This window comes from Archocentrus centrarchus, chromosome 11 (assembly GCF_007364275.1).
Source record: "Archocentrus centrarchus isolate MPI-CPG fArcCen1 chromosome 11, fArcCen1, whole genome shotgun sequence".
In the NCBI taxonomy this organism is placed as follows: domain Eukaryota; kingdom Metazoa; phylum Chordata; class Actinopteri; order Cichliformes; family Cichlidae; genus Archocentrus; species Archocentrus centrarchus.
In genome coordinates this window covers 16,819,562-16,840,486 of record NC_044356.1, presented here as the reverse complement: position 1 = coordinate 16,840,486, position 20,925 = coordinate 16,819,562, and the positions used below count along the sequence as shown (strand labels likewise).

Genomic DNA, 20,925 nt, shown 5'->3' with positions numbered 1-20,925 from the left:
GTGTTAAGCAGCAACTGAGCAGGTATACCAAATGAAATGGCTGGTGAGTTTATATTACAACTTTAAAAAATATGTTTCTGAAAGAGTTAATACTGTTGCTTTCCAGTTAAATAATGTAATAACAATATATCTCTTTTCAAAGGTGCATTTGTTGTATGAATCATTGTTAAAAATATTGTACTTTTTAATACTCTCATAAACACAGGACAAGCAATTTGGGTTTACCAGCCTGGGCTTTGCAAAAACTGTGATTTACAGTCTGTTATTCATTTTTTTCATAGGCCTAATAAAACTGATTATTTTCCATCAGAGCACTAAATAATGGATGAAACATTAGTTTAGATTCTATTTCTTTTCTTTAAGTAGGCAAGTTACAAGCGTAAGCATGGCAAACTAATCTATAAATGCGAGAGGAACAGTTGCATTTTGCATCAGACGTCAGATAGAAACACGTGGATATATCGACCAAACTGGTGCTTCAGACCAAGTTTATCTAGTTGTTCAAGATCTCGTTTGCTCACTCAACATCTTTGCTGCGTTTAATTCGACAATTGGGGAGGGGGGCTCTGTAGCGCATGCGCACGCGTGTCCTCTTCGGATGACAACCGCAGCAGGGAGATAACGGACAAACACTCGGCGAGAACTCCGCAGCGAGGGGAAGGGTTCACTGTTCAGCTCAAGGCTCCTCTGTTCTAAATAAAGTAATGAGGTAGAAAGTTAAAAAGTTAACCAACCCAACCCGGCTATGGAACAGACTGGCACCGCCACGGTGAAGATGGACCAGAAGTTTGAGGAGATAGATTCAGAGGGCCGGTGGCAAAAACTCTACTCAGTAAGTCTGTTAGCATAGCTAGCGTGAAGCTAACACGGATTGTCAGTACCTAAAGCGCGCATTAACTGGAGCTAAAATAACAGTCCGGATAGCATTTACTGTAGAGTTATAGACCGGTTTCCTAAACTAATTCCTTCATAACTTATTTTCATGCTCGGGGTTATTTTTAGAAGCCGGTGCCATACTTTTTTTTAATGTTGTCGTAAGCTTAGTCAATGTCATAAGCCCGTGGAAATGGTTGAAGCGATTAGCTACATTACATAGGTACAGACTTGTTTACACTGTTAAATCCGCTCACCTCTCGGGAAGATCCTGCTCTTAGTGCGTGTGTAATGACTGCCGAAAATTACCGCGTGTGTTTACGAATGGACCAACTGGTTTTCTGATTTTTCTCGTGATAATTTACATATATTGCAAATGTACAAAGAGACGCGGAACTGAAAATTTAACCCCCTTATACAGTACCAGTCAAAGTTTGGACAGTCTGTCCAAACTTTGACTGGTACTGTACTTGTTACACGTTTTGCGTGTCTCTGAATCTTCTTTCTGCCGTCCAGGAAATCAGGAACCAGTCACACGAGTGCCCCTACAAAGTGGCAAAGTATCCAGAGAATCGCAACAGAAACAGATACAGGGATGTCAGTCCATGTAGGTAAACATTTGTAGAAAAGCCAGACTGGTTAAGTGTCAGTTTACAGCCCATCATGCCCAAATTATTTTTCTCTCATCCTGCTTGCAGTCGACCACAGCCGGGTGAAACTGAAGAACACAGAGAATGACTACATCAATGCAAGTTTGATAGTGATGGAGGAAGCCCAGAGAAGTTACATCCTAACTCAGGCAAGTCCAAGGATTTCTACACCACAGTTAACAATCATGCTCGCAGGTCTGTATAGGTTCACTCTGTTCTGTAATTCTGTATTTATATGGCTGTGCCTTTTTTCAGTTATTATTAAACTATGTACATGTCTATTGTATATATAATAGTATGAACATATGCTTGTCTCCTCCTCACAATTATTTGCTACATTAATCTGTATAAAATTGCTACCTGTCTTATTACCTCAGGCTCTAATTTCTGAAAATCCAAACTAAAAGAGCTAAAAAAAAATAAAATCAGGGAGATTGGCATTCTCATTTGTAAACCAATGTTAATTTGTGTCGTACACTTTGCTTTTCAACATTTTTGCCTTCAGACAGTGTTATTTGTGTGTGGAACTACACAAAGCATGACACAGCAAATCCCTGAGTTCAGTAAATCAGTCTGTGATTACAAGGATGACCTGCTCAGAAATACCAAGTCTCATGTCAAATAGGAGTAGAGTGTTCATGTCAGCTTTAAAGTCTTCACATCAGGATTTTTCTGTTGTGAATGTGACATGTAGGGGATGCGCTTGACTTGCCAGATATGCACAGACCTGTCTGCAAGAGGAGACTTAACTCTGAATGTAACCTAATCCTGGCTTGACAAAACCCAAAATGGTCTTTGTTGCTTCCAGAGCCTCCTGAGACCCAATCTCTTGTTTAGGATGGGATAATTTCTCCTAGCTATTTGGGATTAGTTAGACCTGATAAGTACAAAAATCAAGTATCAACTCTGAACAGAAAATAATTGTTAAAAAAAAAAACCCTATTGTGCTCATATGGAGACACTGGGTTTATTTAAAGCATAGCACAATAAAGTCACCAGTGTTTAACAAAGGACGAAAAACTTTATTGAGCAGAGTGAAGTATAAGGTGCAGAAAAGGCAAAAAGTAATGTTCCCATGTGAGGACAGAGGGTCTTAGGAGGTTAAAGGATCAATATGTGTGTATTCAAAGCATTTAACACAGCACAACTGTTGTGCCTTCATTTATTGTTCCGAATCTGTTATTCCTGATATGGAGATAATCGGTAAGAAGCCAGCAGTGAATCAAAATCTACATTTCTGCTACCTGAGGCAGGTGAGATGCTTTCTTGCACAGGTCCCTAACATCCCTAACACAGTTTGCAAGAATCACTACACTTCCAAGAGTTTTTGTCATTTTAGTGAAACTTGCACACAATGAATTGTTTTTACAGGCAGTAACCGTTGAATTGTAATGAATTGTGAGCTGGATGAGCTACTGTGCATTGCTTCTGGCCAATTTACATTCAAAGTCATGATTTCCAGTAGTGCTTGTTGTGTCAGTATGGTGCTAATAGAAGTTTACTTTCACCATCATGACCTCTCACATCCTTAATATTTAAACTCAGGGGTCTGTATTAGCATGAACGTTTGTATGAAATATTGATATAACACTGAGATAAGGTATGTATCAATTCCCCACAATGTGATCATTATATTATATGTGCTGGTGTGCTTGTTGGCTTGAGATCTAACTTTCAGCATTACTGGTCACATTGGCAGTTGCGTTGAAAGTATTTCCTTGTTAAATCTGTCATTTAGTTTTGTGTGACTTTTTTTTTTTTTTTTAGCATTCACTACTGAAATCAGAGATACTGCCACTACATATTATAAAATTACATTAACAGAGAAATCATTTGAAACCAAAGAAACACCACTTAAGTGCCAAGAGAAGAGAAGTAGGCTAGAAGCTGTGAAGCAATCATGTAGACAGAGGGTTATTTATCAGAAAGGACACTGCTGTTTTAATGCTTCTTAAAAATAATTGAGAGGTGTCTTCACATAATTAGCCTCTGAAGTACTTTTTTTTTTTATGGCTACATCATCGCCATGACTAATAAATGTTGACATTTTGAGGGCACAGCTATCACAAATATCAAAGTGAAATTCTCTAATTAAGAGTCAGAAATTCAAGTTACAGATGTTGTGGTGATCATATGACTGGTTTCAGTTGATGTAACGTGTTTTATGAAACCAGAGTCAGCACCGCTGGTTCTTAACCAGAAGCGCCTTCTTCCTACACAGATTTGAATATTTTCATGTTCAACGATCATCACCGCAGTAAACAGACTGGGCTGATAGCACTTGTTTATGGTTCTGCTCACCACGCATCGACTACTATCTTAGTAATTTAAAGCCACTGAAAGTTTTTGCAATTAAACACGATACTAAGATGTTTCTCACCGCAGTAACAGATTGTAATGTCAAGAACTTGGCTAAAGGATGTTTTGGGGATGTTGTGTAACAAAAGTTTCTCAGCCAAGTCTTAAACACTTCAGTTCTGTCAGTCATCCATAACATCCAGTGGATTTTTTGGTCACTTTTTTTTTTCTTTTTCTTGCAGTGGTTCTTTTGAGATGACTCATCTGTGGTTTGTTAAAAGGTTACAGTGTCCCACAACTCTAATCTGAGGCAGCTGAAATTAGTTACCCAAAGTAATCATTACATTTTTTAAAAAACATAACCAAAATTGCAGCAGTTACTTAACACAGTGATGCGTGTGGTGCTCTACCTCAGGGTTTTTCTTTTAATCCTGTACATTACAGCCATGTTTTCTTTGCTGTGGTGATGGGCTTCTCTCAGTCTGTGTAAAGTGTCTCTCAGCACGCCTCCAGAGAAATGCCTTATGTAGTCAAAACCACATCTCATATCAACATCGCACAAGAACTGTGAGAACTTCAAGGAGTTGCTCTACAAATCTGTGTTTTTTGTGTGTATGTTCCTAGTATTAAAATTGAAAAATACAGGAGCAAGAGAGAAGAGGTAGTTTGTGTTTTTCTCCAAAAACTCCTTGATCAGATTACAGTATAATGGATCTCTACGGAGCAGTTAGATGGCACTCCTCTAACTCTGATGCTTATAGATCAAAAAGTGCAAGTCTGTTGGCTTTGAGAAAGACACAGTTTGAAAAAAGTCAGATTTTCCCAGTTTTTAGTGACAAATTGAGGCCTGTATAGTGAAAATGTGAGCTGGCATTAGTTACACATAACATTTTTAGAAAAATTGCTGCAGCTCCCACTCTGACTTTAGCTCAGCACAGTCTGCCTATTGAAATAAATGAGAGCTTTTTACAATAAAATGTTAAATATTTCAGAAACTGGGAAGGGAAATCAGAATCAGAATCAGAATCAGAAGGTTTTTATTGCCATATGGGTGAACAGGTTCACAGCATTAGGAAATTGCTGGTTGTCTTAATGGTTGTCTTAATGGTTGTCTTAATGTTTAAACAGTTGTATCTTATTACAGTTGTTTATGGCTGGCAGGAATGCAGCAAAGACATGTTGACAGTAGCTCATTGTCCATGCTTATGTTTGTTATCTATTCTGCACAATTTGGAAGATTTGACATTTTGATGGGACTCACCCTACCAATAGCAATTTTCTCAGTTAAGCCATATGGTAATATTTAGGAGCTTTGACCTTTAAGTGAACTCTTGCTTTTGTGTCTTAAAATCTCACCTATCACAACACTAGAGAGTGGCCTCTGTCTTGTTCCTTATCTAATTTATCAAGTGGATCTGACATTATTGTTCAAAGCAGCGAGATCACATGAATTTGCTTTGTGGATGGCCTCCCACTCCTCCAGCTGTGTAACTGATCAAAGTGTTTGTGTGGGTTTTGTTTTTTGTTTTTTTTTTTGTCCACAGGGCCCCCTCAGGAACACCTGTGGTCACTTTTGGCTCATGATCTGGGAGCAGAAGACCAAGGCGGTCATCATGCTTAACAGGGTCATAGAGAAAGGCTCGGTGAGTGCACAGTAAAGCAGATATTACACTGTCTGGCTTGACTTCTGTTATTTGACTGCGTGCACGCCCACACACAGAAATGTGCAGAAATATCAAATAGACCACAGAAAGACTATTCAAACATCAACCGTTTTATCCTCAGCCACACACGCACTCTCACACTGTTTTAGAGCTGGCCACCTCCTGGCAGTGTGAAATCATTTATGCAACTTTTAGAATTCATCTTGAACTTCTTTAAATGGTCTGTTGTAAAGCATCACCCTACATCTACATCCACGGTGATGCATCTGATAAGCATGACAAGATCAGTCTGAGACTGTAACTCCACCAAGGCTGAAAATTCCCTCTACATCACGCATGAATGGAGTCCCTGGATCCAGTGATATTTTCTTAAGAACTTCACACTGACATCTCGCAGTGTTTCTTGTTTCAGTTTCATGTGTATTTGCAAAATTTCCAATTTTGCTTCATCTCACAATAGTTTAAAAAAAAATAAATAAATAAAAAATCCTGGATGAAGGTCTGGCTTTGACTTTGGCTTCAGTTACTACCGTATTTTTCGGACTATACGTCGCTCCGGAGTATAGGTCGCACCCCCAGCCAAACTATGAAAAAAAAGTGCGACTTATACTCCGGAAAATACGGTAATTACTTCTATCTGGTTCAAGTCCCCACTCTGGTAAATATTTTCATGCAAATCCTTTGATTTGAGTAATCCTGGTAATAAACAAACAAACAGTTTGTTTATTACAGTTTGTTTGTTTGTTTTTTTTTACATGTATTTTGCAAACTGGTGTTCCTGAGCTGTCACAATGTGATACTAAACTCCTTATTTCAAAAGCACAGCGTTATTTGATAGCAGCTTTACTGTGTTTTTGCCTGTATTGGCATTAAACCTGAAGGATTTTGTCCACAAATTTCACTGTGCTGGCTTAAATTGTCTTTTTGGGTATGTTCATGTAACAAACATTAACCTGGCATTCTTAGATTTACACACTGTGGAAGCCATTTTGGAAAAGCTCCACTTAGACGGGAGAAATGTGTTTTTTTTTTTTTTTTGGTTTTGTTTTTTAGTCTAGATGCAGCGCTGCAACATGAAACGTGAAAAAATGTGCTTTTATAAATTTGAGAAGCTTAATCTGTACGTGCTCTCACTGTCCTCCTGTCAGCAGGATTACTGGAATTCAGTGTTTTGACAGTGTGTTCACACACAGATGTATGAGAGGGATCTGGGATGCAGCCAAACCTCTCAACCCTTCTAGCTCCAGTGATCCTGCAATGTGCAGATTAAACACATGCACTGTTGTGCAGAGCAGCTGTGACCTCTCTCTTTCTCCGTAAAGCAGCTGAAATGGATCTTGCTGGGTCATGAGAGACACTCTGCCCATTTTCTTTGAAATGAAAGATAAAGAGCACCTAATCAACAGATATTTTTATACGCACAAGGATCCTCTGTAGACCGGCAAGCCTGGATTATAACCTTAGATTTACTGCTTTTGACTGCGGCTTGAAATTAGCAGACTAACAACAATAAACTTAATATCTTTAGCTTCTTTTTATTGAAGAAATGTAGCAGAAGAGGAAGGAAGTATACAAATAGGTTATGAAAAAGTATAATTGTGAATATTTTGTCGTGTGATGTTTGTGTCATTGTGACCAGGTAAAATTAATAACATTTTTGACCACAGTGTGTTTAAATTTGGTATTCAGCTTCCCTGAATAACAGCTTCTACTTCTCCTTTTTAATCAAATGTGTGTGTGTTTTTTTGTTTTGTTTTTCGGCATATTTCTTTGTATAATTTTAACATTTCCTCTCATGTGACAGGAAAAGTGTGCCCAGTACTGGCCCACAGCAGAGGAAAGAGAGATGGCTTTCAGAGACACACGTTTCTTGGTCACACTCTTGTCAGAAGACACCAAGTCTTACTACACCACCCGAGTGCTGGAGCTGCAGAACATTCATGTAGGGCACAGCATTACTCAGTGTGGGGAATTACCTGCAAAAGGTGGCAAAGGAGAAGTAAAATTAAGATGTTTCACACCAAGGATTTGGAGAAACTGTAAATGAGCAGCAAATGATGCAGGAGAGCAGTCTGATTTTGTGTTTTAAATAAATGGTAAATGTTCAGTACAGTGTAAAATTGGATAATTTAAAATTTGAATTTCTGTAATCCACCTGCACCTTGTTTTATTATATTTAGAATTAGCACAAGAAGAAAATTATTAATGGAAATTAACAGCTGAGTTTATTTTGCTGGTTTTGTGTTTTACAGAAGCAGGGTCATTGAGAGAAAAGAAACTGAAACTGTTGTTGCTGACATGTTTGCCAATTACAGTTGTTAAGCTCAAGTGACTTCCAGTATCTTCAGTCACCACTGATAAAGATCTGAACTGAAAGTGTAAATACACATAAAGGAAAGTTTTGCAATTTTTTTTTTAACTTCTAACAGTATTTTTTTTATCTCCTTTCACAGACAGGGGAGAAAAGGGAGATCTACCACTTTCATTACACAACGTGGCCTGATTTTGGTGTTCCCGAATCCCCGGCGTCCTTCTTAAATTTCCTCTTTAAGGTGCGGGAGTCTGGAGCACTGGGGACGGATCATGGACCAGCAGTGGTGCACTGCAGCGCTGGCATCGGACGCTCAGGGACGTTTTCACTAGTTGACACCTGCCTGGTCCTGGTAAGTCCTTCGTCTTTGTTCTACATGGACTCTGAGTGAATGCTGTTTGTGTGTTTTTGTTTACCCTGTGTTTATTTAAAAGCATGCAAATGAACACGGGAGTAAATTATTTGACATTTGAATGTGTAGTAAGCTTTTGTCTGAATGTCAGTTCAATCTGACTGAGGCTCCTTTGTGAAAACCTAAAACTAATTTAAGAGTTGGAAACAGGCCTTCAAAAAAACCCCCCAAACAATTAGATGATTGATAGTTGGTTCAGCACATAGATAAAGGAGACATTTACTTTTAACCCACAGTCAAAATGCACCATGGTTCTTATGGTTTTGCATTTTGTGAAATATATCATGCTGAAGATGCAGGCTTATGGTATGACAACATTATAAAGTACAATATTCATCTCCAAACCTCAACAAATGAAAGAACAAACTAGGGTGTAGTTTTAGAGGCAGTTTTTAATAGTTTATGTAACAGAGGGGAAATAAAGCCTGTTGGGAAATGTCAAAAAGCTCCTTTTTCCTCTAAGCCAGCTGGCAGGCTGTCAGTGTTTGTGTTTCATTGACAGAAGCTGGCAGGCTGCCAGAGTGCTAATGTTGTACTGTAGTTAACTATTCACTGTCCTTATTTTATATGAGATTTTATTCCCTGTAGGTTTCTGACATAACAGATACCTGTGTTTAATAAATGCAAAATTAACCTAAAAAATATGTTTTTCTCTCAAAGCAGAACGAAAGACTAAATGGATTTGGACTTTAAAACAACTTCCTTTGAAAACATGGGTAGACATAATGAGATTAGGGATTTCTTCCTGGTTAACTGAGCTACATATTATTACTGCCTTTTTTAGATGGACAGGAGGAAAGATCCCTCATCAGTAGACATAAAGAGCATCCTGTTGAACATGAGAAAATACAGAATGGGTCTGATACAGACTCCTGACCAGCTGCGATTTTCATACATGGCTGTCCTTGAAGGGGCCAGGTTTATTATGGGAGACTCATCGGTACAGGTAGCAGCACCACACACACACACACACACACACACACAAACAATTCAGTGACTGCATATTAAGTTTGTGAGCTTTTCTAGACTGCAGAGATAAACAAAAAAGTATAGCAGTATTTAAATCATATAAAGTAAACAAATTAGTATTTGTTTACTTGCTAGGAACAATATTTTTAGTTTCTGCATCTACAAAACCCCTGTGGTGTAAATCAGAGGTCCCCAACCCCCGGGCCGTGGACCGGTACCGGGCCGTGGGACATTTTGTACCGGGCCGCACATAAAGAATAAATAACTTAAATTATTTCCGTTTTACTTATTATCTGCGCCTAAACTATATTTTATTTTGAAAAATGGGCGGATTCGCTCCGTTACTTCCCTCCATGACTTCCTCTTGACGTGTCAAGACGTTTCTGCTCACATGATACGTCACCGCTAAAATTAAACCCAGAAGCTTCAGGCCCGTCTAACGAAATCGGTTGGTTGACCTACATAACGCTTCTTTAAATTTTTGAGTGCTCAGCAAGAGTAGAAAAGCGCTATGTAAGAACTAGTCCATTTACCATTTTTATTTATCAACACCGGGGATAGCAGTGAGGTAGACCCAGCCATCAAACTGACTCTCCAGCGCTTGACACCGCGGCTCTGCAGCCACGCTCCATGTGAAATCGGCCGAACCCAGTCAAACCAGAAGCCAGCAAAAATGAGTATCAGAGAAACAAGCTCAGGGGGCTTACACTGATTCAGTGTTATGGTGAGTTGTATTTTTCATGCGCTTTATACAGTAAAAATCACCTAAGTCGAAGTCGCACAAATCGGGTTTTCGCTCTAGTTGGATGGCATCTGCAGGTCCTGATTTTTCCTAACATTAATTCCAATAAAATCATCACATAAATCCGTCGGATATTCGCCTACCTCGGATGAAAAATCTGGTCCCATTGTAATAAATTTCCAGTTAAATGTGATCGCATAAACTGGATGAGTTTAGCGCTAAAACCCTCCTCAGCTCCTGTCCGCCCACTCGTTCATGCACAACTACACACACACTAACAACGCCTGGAAATTGTTTTAGTGTTTATATCAGTTCATTTCACCGGGGACAATCGTGGCAAGTGTAAGCTACAAACTTGCACTTACGAGTAAAATTTCAGATTATAAAATTTGCAGAAGCAAATTCATGGATGAAGCAGAAGCCATTGCAGCGAAATTCGATAATAGACCCCAAACTGGGCCATTTGAATCCGACTGAGGTGATTTCTACTGTATTTGTTTTTGCGGTGTATCTTATTTTGAAGGCATGTTTTACCATGGCTCTAACAGCTGACCAGGGAGCGCTGTGGGCAGAGAGCCTGTTATTCATGTTGAGGCGGGATGTTACGAGAACGCTGCTGATAGAGTTGCATACGAATACAAAGTGGATTCCCGTTTTTTATTATTATACGTAGAAAATATCACACTTGGTTATGGTCGTATCATTTATTTTGACGTATTTATTCGCCACACCTTAAAAGCCGGTCCGTGGAAATATTTTCTAACACTAAACCGGTCCGCGGCTCAAAAAAGGTTGGGGACCACTGGTGTAAATCAAGGAAAATGCATTTGTCAGCAAGGGAGCCACAGTGTGCACAGTTTTGTATATTAAAAAGATTTTCCAGCTTTCTCCAAGCTTTTTGTGGAGTTAATTACATTCTTGAGGTTGGCGTGCATCAGAAAATGCTTGTAATACTGCAGAATAGTGTTGGGTGTAACACGTTCCAAAGTAAAATGTTACAGTAATTACATTACATGTTTCAGTAACAGTCATTAATTAGTTACTGTACTAAATTCAGTAATTACATTACAGTTACAATTATGACGTTACTTGCGTTACAAAGTTTCTGCATGCTGGGTGGATAGAAAGGAAAAAAACATCAAACAAAGGTGCCTTTTTCTTCCTGCACACTTGGGCTACAATCAGCTGATTTTGGTTTGTGTATAGGGAGGAGGGGAATGGTGGTGCAGTCTGCAGCTTTTCAGGAGCAGAGATATGGACATTACTTTTATTTTTATTGCATGAAAGGACAAGAGCGCAACAGTAAAGTGCAATCTGCATCCAGGACAGAAACTACTGCATTATAATGCTAACACAGCTTTAGCTCTTTGAACACATCTGCATGCTAACACAAAGCTAGAGAAGAACCCAGAATTATGTTAAAGCTCAGTGTATGCTGACTCCAGGCGAGCAGAGAGTCTAATCTTCAACAGGTGACAAGACAGTGATGAGCAGTCAGACTGGTAGCCTCCATTTCTGTCTGTTAATGTTTCTACAGCAGAGTGTCTTTGGGCTGGTTTTCAACTTTGTTTTGTGTTCATACGTAAACTCTAAAATAAAGATGGGTTGTGTTAGGGCTGGGCTATATGTCGAGTTTTTAAAAAATATCAATATATTTTCATATGCGATATAAGGTGAAACAATATCGTTTATATCAATATAGTCTATGTTGCGTTACAATCGTACCAGTTCCACCAGATCCACCAGTTCTCCGTTCTCTTCTCCCAGTTTGTCTCTGCTCAACTTCACACTGCCCCGCCTTTCTCTACCCGTAAATCATGCAGAAAGTGACAGCATGGCAGTGTTACCAACTTAGCGACTTTGTTGCTAGATTTAGTGGCTTTTCAGACCCCGCTGGCAACATTTTTTCCAAAGAGTGGCTAGCGAAAAATTTGGCGACTTCTTCTGGTGACGTCGACGACTTTTGGAAACCTGAAATCCTCCGCTGTCGCCGTGTTTTATGTACATACAACCTTCATACTGCGTCCGTTCGTACGCTTTGGCATCGCCCGGACTCCCAAGAGTCCCTGGCTGCAGGCAAGAGTGCGCCGCCATACCGCAACTCCATAGCAGAAGTTGGTTTGTACCGTAAGTCATGTGACCTTAATAGCGGAAGTGGCTTTTTTTCGTGTGCTTGCAGATGCCTCATTGAGTGGGTGAGCCCATTGCTGTGATACTGTGATTTACTGAGCTGGCTGTTCATTCAGTCTGTCACAGTACTGGATGTACAGGAGTACACACAGGAGGAAACATTTTCCAGTGAAGTAGACTTCACCAGACTGGCTTTTTAAAGAATAAGTCAGCCTTTTGCTCTGTATTTTTTCTATTTAAATTTTAATAGCACAGCTGTGAGTCTTTTTTTTTTTTTTTATAGAGGAAAAAAGCATTAATTTATTTGAGGAGCATTATTATTTAAATATGCCATTATTTGATTTTTGAGCAATTTCTCATGCACATCTACTGCTGAATGTTAATAAAAGTGCATGTGTGACATTTGGGACATGTAGCTTTGACTCAGAAGTGCCGTTTTGTTTATACTTTTTGGGAAGAAAAAATATCGAGATATATATCGTATATCACCATTCAGCTAAAAAATATCAAGATATTACTTTTGGTCCATATTGGCCAGCCCTAGGTTGTGTGTCCTCATTAGGATAGGGATTTTTGTTAATGTGGAACTGTAGACTGTTTTTTTATTGTTAACAAAAGTAACAAGTGATGTATTGTATTACTTTTTTTTTTTTTTATTAACCATCCCAATACTGCTGCAGACTGATAACAAATCAAATCCACAACATTAATTAACTAAAAGGAGGCAGATTAAAAAGTTCATTGCAGGCAATTCTCCTGATCATCTCTCTCTGTTGTAATGAGAAATCTCAGATAAAGAACCAAGCATTGCACATGAGTTTGAGCCCAGGTTAACGTCACTGGTGAACAATGGCCACACAGTGAATTGGAAGAATTGGGTGAACTTCATTTGGTGTTATTATAAAAAAAATCCTGGCCCCATGAAATACATTTTAAAAGATTGCTCAATTCTCTTTCCATTGGTAACAAAATCATGTAAGTTGGTGTATTCTTTGATTTTCAAATAAAGACATGAAAAATCTGCATTTACTCACTTTCAGGCCACTGGACAGACTCCCTTTGAAAATCCCACTGCACTCTGTCGCCCTTGACCTTAGGCAATGTTTACAACTTTGAAATTTAATAGTTATGATAGATTATTGTTGTTAAACTAAGGTAAGATTGATGAACAAAACAAAAAACAAACTATAAATCTTACACTAAAATAAAGCGTGCACACACACAAAAAAATGGGCTTTTAAAAAAGTTTTGTATCGATAATATTGAATCAATTTTGGATTGAAATCTTTTGTCCCCTCTTGAGAGCAGTAAAGCTATTTTCTACATTATATTTTGAATTTTTGGCTGCTTGTACCTACGTCTATAATATCAAAGTGGACAATTACAGGCTGTTATCACTCAAATTACTACTGCTTTCTTCATGTTTACTGTCAATTTTCCCATTTAGAACCAATGGCGAGAATTATCCAAGGAAGATCACGAGCCGCCGTCGGAGTCTTCCCCCACAGCTCAGCCACAGCCCAGGTGTCCAACGGAGCATTACAACGGCATCCAGCAGGAAGACGGAGGGGACTACAGACAGGACGGCAAAGCATCTGCACAGTCTCCCTGCAAGGAGCAGGAGCTCGATGGCAGCACAGCACAGTGAGTCTGATAAAAGAAGCATGTGCAGATCATCAGCCATAAATAGATGATAAATTATCTATGTACATAGGGGTTACAGGGATATGATTTATTACTGGCTCAACTAGTATTAAGAAAAAGTCTGAGTTCAGAGATATTTAAGGTGGTGTTTGTGTTGGGGTTAGGGTTATTGCCAAAAGCTTAAACAAAAGTAAAAAATAAAGTTAACTGAAATAAAAAATACAAACAAAAATCAAAACAAAACAATGAAGCTGACTAAAATGGCACTGTGTGCTTACTAACAAACTAAAGTCAAATAAAAAACTGAGCAAAAATGTCTTTAGGTTTAGTCTTTGTCAGTTTGGTCATATTTGGCAACACAACCTGTCTGAGTCTTGGGACGTCTTCATGACAGTCAATTGTTTCTACAAAGTGTATTTTAAAACTGGTCTGACTTCTTTATTCTGTCCCTGACAAATAAGACTGAAAGTAACACTGATGCTAATAAAATGAGCAAATCCACTCTGGAAACTAGCTGAAAGTAAATGGAGATGAAAACAAAACCAAAATAAAAACTAATCAGAAAATGCTGAAGTGTACCATTTGTGGTTGGGGTAATTTGGACTCTGGGATTTACTATCAGTCAGAAATCAGGAACAGTGTGTAATTTAAGGGAAAAAAAAAATGTTGTTACTAAAGAGCTGTTTACCTACTTTGCTTCTTTCTACGCAGCAAACGACGCAGGGAAGACAGTATCTCCAAATCAAGCACAGCCAAGACACCCCAAAGCAAGTCCAGGACAAACGACTCTGAGAGGAAGAGAAAAAGGTGATTCATTTTTATTCAGTTGGTCTCTGGGATGATTTGTCATGCCCCAGCATAGCAGTACTTGCTGAAATAATAACACTCAACACGGAAAGCAAGAACCCATCATATTTTTTCTGATTTAAAAAAAAAAAAAAAAAAAAAAAAAAAAAGAAGCAATTTTATGGAACTCCTGCAAACTCACTTATTTGGAGGTAGTTATTAAATGACAAAGTACCCCAGTGAAAGTCAGATACACCACAGGGCTGTGTTTGATAAGTGTCTTTAGCAGTACGTGAGATGGTGTGCAGGAGTTCAGTTTTTGGGATTTCATGGGATATTTCTCACTGCCACTCATTCAGGTATGCAGAGATTTTTTTTTTTTAGCTGTATATAAGAAGCTGGGTTAAAATGTAGAAAATGAGGCATAAAATTATTTTACAACCTCTTACACTTCTTGTAGGCAGTGAGGAAGAATTTTGTTTTACCACTGTTTTGATGTTGAATGGTAGAGGATATGAGTCATTTTCAGCTACATTTCAATAAAGGGATACACAGGCTTTCCTAGTGTGTGACTCAAACCTCTAATAGCAGAAGTTAAGTCACTGCTGAAAAAAATCTTTTTTTAAACATTTATAATTTTCTATTTCTCTTTCTCAGCATTCATAGGCATTGACTCTACTAATCTAACTAGCTGAAATATAGTTTGTTCTCATGAAGGGTGAGGGTAACACCTTATTTCTGATGACAGTGCACCTCTAGAAGAAAAAAAAACAGCTTCTCACTGAATCACTTCTGAGAAGGCAGCCTTTGTTGTGTGACATGTCAGTGTTGTTCCAGTAATACAGACAAAACTGCACCATTTCTGTCAGTCTTATTCTGCTGTTGTGGTTCTCCTGGACAGTTTGGGCTGCATATGCTGCACATGACAGGAGCTGGCCTGTCCGGTGGGGGGCAATATATGTTTACCCCTCTCTGAGACAGCAGTGACAACCACGGAGAGCGTGTTTAAAGGACGAAGTTTACCCACAGCTTTTAAAAACAAATGCCCCCTCTTGTACATGGAGGTCTGTGCGAGTGTGTTTGTGTGTGTCTGTTTGTGTGTGTGTGTGTGTGTGTACTGCTGTGTTTTCTCTTGGGTTTTTGTTCGTCTTTTGATGATTTGCTTGACTCTTGTGGTTTGGAGTTGTTAATTTTGGCTGCACTCTAGCATGCCGTGCTTGTGTGAGTACATTTGTGGTTGCTGGTTTTCGAAACTTTGAAATGTCAGGTTCAGTTGGAGCAATGCAAAATGCTAATTTATATTATGCATCATATATTTGAATTTGCTGGCAGCTTTTTATCTTTGCAGTAAATCCTGTCAGCAAGGTGGGTGTATGACATGATTATTAATCAGCAACCTCTGCTTTGGAAATAAAAGTCATGCTATTTTATTGACAAGGAGGCAGGCTGGGAAAGAGAAGGTAGCAGCATAGAATATTTTGTAGAAAATACATCACTAATGGTGGAGATTTGGGAAGTCTTGAGCTGAGCGTTTTTTTGCCTCCTCCATCTTACTGTCGAAACAGGGTGTGACTGAGAAACCAGCTGAGTCGCCTCATTATCAAACTCTAAAGCAAAGCTCTAAAATCGTAGAAGCTCTTCGCCAGCAAAAGTCCACTCAGTCTTTTGTCATTGAATTTCTGAAATATGAAATTGTAAGCAGTTGAGAGAGCTCTCGTCAGAGCAGAGACGCCTCCATGGTTCAAATGCCACATCATGATGCCAGCAGCGCTAACTTTTGTAAAATCAGCAGAATCTTAGCTGCTTATAGTCGTTTGCGTTCTGTTTTTGCAGTCCTCGTTTTGACCTATTTGCTGGCTATCATGCAAAATAAGCAAAGTCCAGCACTGCCAAAGTAGCAGTGAAGTGTCAGAAATGTTACCATCCAACGACCCCATATCCACTGCCCATTTTCTTTAAGGGCTTTGGTTCCAAAAGTGAATTTCCATTCGTCTTCTACATTTACAGTTTTATAAAATCCTTGTACAAACAGTTATAAGTCTTGAAACCAGCTGACCAGCTATGAGGTAAATTATGACCATAAAAAGAGTTGATTTGGATAAAAAATTAATAAAGAAAGAAAAACAAGCCAAAAAAAAAAAAAAAAGCCCATAATGCAATGCAAATCCCAGATCCACTTTGAACAGCTGCAAAACCTATTGGAATTTAATCCTTTTCATTATTGTGTTGTTGTATAATAATAGTTTTCTGTATAAAGTACCAGTCAAACATTCATCTGAATGGATATGTGTGTCCAAACTTGCACACACAGGATTACAGCTGCCTGAGTCTCTGCTAAAGGATACTCTGATTTGTCCTCCTTTTTGAATCTAATCTAATGCGCATAGTAATTTATAAAAAAAACAAAAACAAATAAATAATAATCATGTTGGATTTAATTAAATGTGACTGACACCAGAGTCTACCAACCCAAGGACCCCCCCCCCCCCCCCCCCCCCCCGCCTTGTTGGCCACATTTAAAAAAAAAAAAAAAAAAAAAAAATTCAGGTTTTAGTAATGGCTGCTTTGGCTTCACTTTTAAAAACACCTAACAATTAATTTTAGTGGAGAGCCTGTTTTTGCTTGTGTGTCTGGAAATTGTTAAAGTGCCTGTTGCGTAAAACCTTCTAATGTTTAGGTCTGTCCAGCCAACAGTTCCAATTCCCGAAATAGAAGCTGAAGAGAGAAATACTATGTTTTCACCTAGCCACATGTAGTTTTATATGTTCTTGAGGACTGACACAGGAGAAAAATGTGTTGTTGAAGCTGTAAGTCCAGGCCTGACTTCACACTACAGCTCTACACCGATCACCTACATTCTTCATTTTATCAGTGATAATCAGATCTAATGACGGGGACAACTTCTGCTTTAACATACAAAACTATTTGCCTTTCATTGACCCGTGTAAAAAGGGTTGGCTTTATTTGTAAAATACTGTTGCTGGTTGTGACTCTATATCTGTACCCTTGCATTTAAAAACCAGAGGAGCTGGATTTGCAGGTCTTTGACACATTTGTTTTTAATAGTAGTAGCAATGACTACATACTATGGTTGTGTGCAGGGCTTTTCCTGCTTAGAGGAATGTTCGTCACCCTCAAGAAAGTGAAAGAAAAATTGTTGCTGTCTTCTTTTTTTTTTTTTTTTTTAATTGACAGAAATAACAGGAATATGTGTTGATTTATGTTAAATGAGGTAACACAGACTCGTTTTTACTGTACACTGGCCACAAAAGGATGCAGTGATAGCTGGGGTGACTGCTGTATTGGAGCTACTACATTACTGAACTTTGATGGCACAGATAGACACACATAGAAGTACAGGTTTAGATAGCACTGCAGATGCGTGTGTGTGTCAGGAGCACAGAGTGAACCACAACAGCAGAACAACAAGGAACCACAGCTTCAGCCGTCACTACACTCACTGCCAGCAGCTGGATGCTGGTGGAAGTTGGCCTTTTAAAATAAGCACTGAGCACCAAAGTATCATTTCTGAAGTCTTTCACATTAACTGGCAGTGTGTTATAACTTGGAAATGCGAAGCTAGTCCTAAAAAAAAAGAAAAAAGTCTTCTAATGCTCCTATTTAAGCTGAAGGATTCTGAATGCACGCACGTTTTTTCCTGGCTCACACTGGGTCTTTGGGGGTGATTTACACATTTAAATGTGATTGGTTCATGTACAGTTAAAACAAAGAGTCTGAGTTACTAACAGAAGGACTGTTATTTCTGGCCATAAAACAAAAAGGAAAAAAAAAAAGAAAAAGCTTTTATCACAGTCGTTGTGATTTTACTTTGAGGGGATTTTTGTATACAGGAAAACCCCTATCAGTGTGACGAATTTTATTAAAACTAATGGATGCTTTTGCTGCTCTAATGATCAGTCTGATGTTGATGCGATCGAAGTGACCTTTAGATTCCTGCTTTCTGTGGTTTTTATCATGGCAGCTCGACCAAGCCAAAGATACTAACAGGAATTTACAGCACGAGTTCCTTTGATCACTCTTGAGCTTCGCTGACCAGTAGAAAAAACAGAGTTTCTTGAGTTTAACAGGAGCTGTTTTGTGTCCTCTTTTTTTTTTTTTTTTTTTTTTTTTTTTCCCCACAGAGTGAAAACCAGTGACTGCTAACCACCTCCACCTGCAGCCACAGCTCTGGCAGCAAAGCCAACATCGGCAGGGAACTCCAGCTTTCTCCCAAACCTCCAAACCAATCTTCCTCACCTCCATGGCCACAGCTAGCTCTCTTTTCTTCATCGCTTGTGTGTCTTTTTTGCATTTTGCATCATTAATTAGCCATAGCAAACATTTCTGTAGCTCCTTCTGTCAGGAACACCTCACATTCACACCTGGCTCAGCTTTCTGATTTCTCATCCTCATTGTTTACAGCAGACACTTTGACATTCTTTAAAGACAAGCACACCAGCGCTTTATCCCCGGCCACACCTCATCTTCAAACTGTCAACGCTGCTTCTGGAGTCAAAACATTTGTGGGAGTTTTTTTTTTTTTTTTTTTCTTCTTCTTTTGCCATTAATAATAATATTTTGCAGCTTTCTCATTCTTTTACGCTTATTTACATTTATGAAATTCAGACTGAAAATAGAGGCTATGCATTGCCAATTTGTAATGCTGTTGATATGTGTATTTTTGAAAAAAAGAAAACCCATTTTTTTCAGAGACACAAGTAAAAATGTTCTATTTTTTATAAGAAATTACTTGAAGATTTTCAGGTGATGTGGGGGCGGGCTGGTTGAATGAAAAGCACTTCCTCCTCCCATGTGAGAAATTCAGTGATGTGTAATGTTTCCATGATGTACATAGTGTGTTCGTTTTTTTTTTTTTTGTTTTGTTTTTTTTTTAAAGAAGAGATCTGTATAAAAAAAACATATTTTTGCTTGTAAAGAAAACCCTGAATACCAAAAAGAGACGAAAGCTAACGTTACACACCTGGATACAGTATAAAGCTGATTTGAAGCTGACTTGTTCTCCTTTTGAAACAAATTGTCTTAAGTTTCTTTCTTGAGTGTAATCTACAATTAAAACTGGTATCACCTAGTTTACATACAAACTATTCTTCTGTGGTTATTTGCTAGCAAACCTGTTGGTTATCATTTGCACCATATTATTTACATACATACCATACATGCCTGTTTTATTTTTATTTTTAATAAAAGCAGTAAAGATTGTGAGAAAGCTCAAAGACTGGAAGAAGTAGCAGCTGGTTGGTAAGATTATCATTTGTAGCCTAAAGAAGTCACATAACCATCCATAAAATTAGATTTTGCCACTTTTTTGGTGCAGTTTTCTAAAGATTTAACAAACAAGATGTTAAACTTTAATTAAAAAATTACATATGCCATTATTTTAACAAGGTGACAATATCTAAATGAACAATTAATCCATTCTCTTCCGCTTATCCTGTTGAGGGTCACGGAGGGGCTGGAGCCTGTCCCAGCTGACATAGGTCGAGAGGCAGGGTACACCCTGTACAGGTCATCAAGCTGTCGCAGGGCACATCCATGATGAGAATCTCCTGTTCCACCACATCCCAAAGGTGCTCTGTTGTATAGAGATCTGGTGACTGTGGAGGCCATTCGGGTACAGTGAACTTACTGTCATGTCCAAGAAACCAGTTCAAGATGATTTGAGCTTTGTGATGTGGTTACACAGGGATAGACATGGTAATATTCAGGTAGGCTGTGGTGTTTAAATGATCCTCATTTGGTACTAAGAGGCCCAAAGTGTGCCAAGAAAATATCCCCCACTCCATTAAACCAAGACGAAGCAGGATGGATCCATGCTTTTATGTTGTTTATGTCAAATTGTGACTCTACAATCTGAATGTTGCAGCAGAAATTAAGACTTATCACACCAGGTACTGTTTTTCCATATTGGTGAGGCTGTGCAAACATCCTGTTCTAAGCTGACAGGAGTGTTACCTGGTGTGGTCTTCTCCTGGAGTCCATTCAGTTACACTCTTCTGCATGCCTTGATTGTAATGAGACCCATCAGACCAGGCAACATTTTTCCAATCTTGTGCAAGTTTGGTGAGCCCGTGGGAATTGTTGCCTCAGTTTCCTGTTCTTAGCAGACTAGAAACCGAGGAACCCAGTGTGGTCTAATCCTGCTGTAGTCCATCTGCTTCAAGGTTTGATGTGTGATCAGAGATGCTCTTCTGCCATTTGAGTTGCTGTTGCATTCCTTGAAGCTGTCTGACCATTCTCCGCTGACCTCTGGCATCAACAAAGCATTTTCACCCAGAGAACTGACACTCGCTGGATATTTTCCTCTTTTTCATGCCATTCTCTGTAAACCCTAGAGATGGCTGTGTGGGAAAATCCCAGCAGATCAGCAGTTTCTCAAATCTCAGACCAGCCCGTCTGGCACTGACAACCACACTATGTTCAAAGTA

At 38.8% G+C, this 20,925-nt stretch overlaps 1 protein-coding gene across 1 annotated transcript; it reads left to right on the top strand.

Annotated features, from left to right (window-relative positions):
• The first annotated feature begins 608 nt into the window (after positions 1–608).
• On the top strand, positions 609–19,581 carry ptpn2b (protein tyrosine phosphatase non-receptor type 2b). Its single transcript, XM_030741518.1, has 10 exons — positions 609–832; positions 1,390–1,480; positions 1,572–1,672; positions 5,366–5,464; positions 7,290–7,427; positions 7,939–8,148; positions 8,993–9,154; positions 13,497–13,693; positions 14,405–14,500; positions 18,622–19,581. Exons 1-10 carry the CDS (start codon positions 746–748, stop codon positions 18,641–18,643), a joined length of 1,203 nt encoding a protein of 400 aa, XP_030597378.1. The 5' UTR covers positions 609–745; the 3' UTR covers positions 18,644–19,581.
• The last annotated feature ends 1,344 nt before the right edge of the window (positions 19,582–20,925 follow it).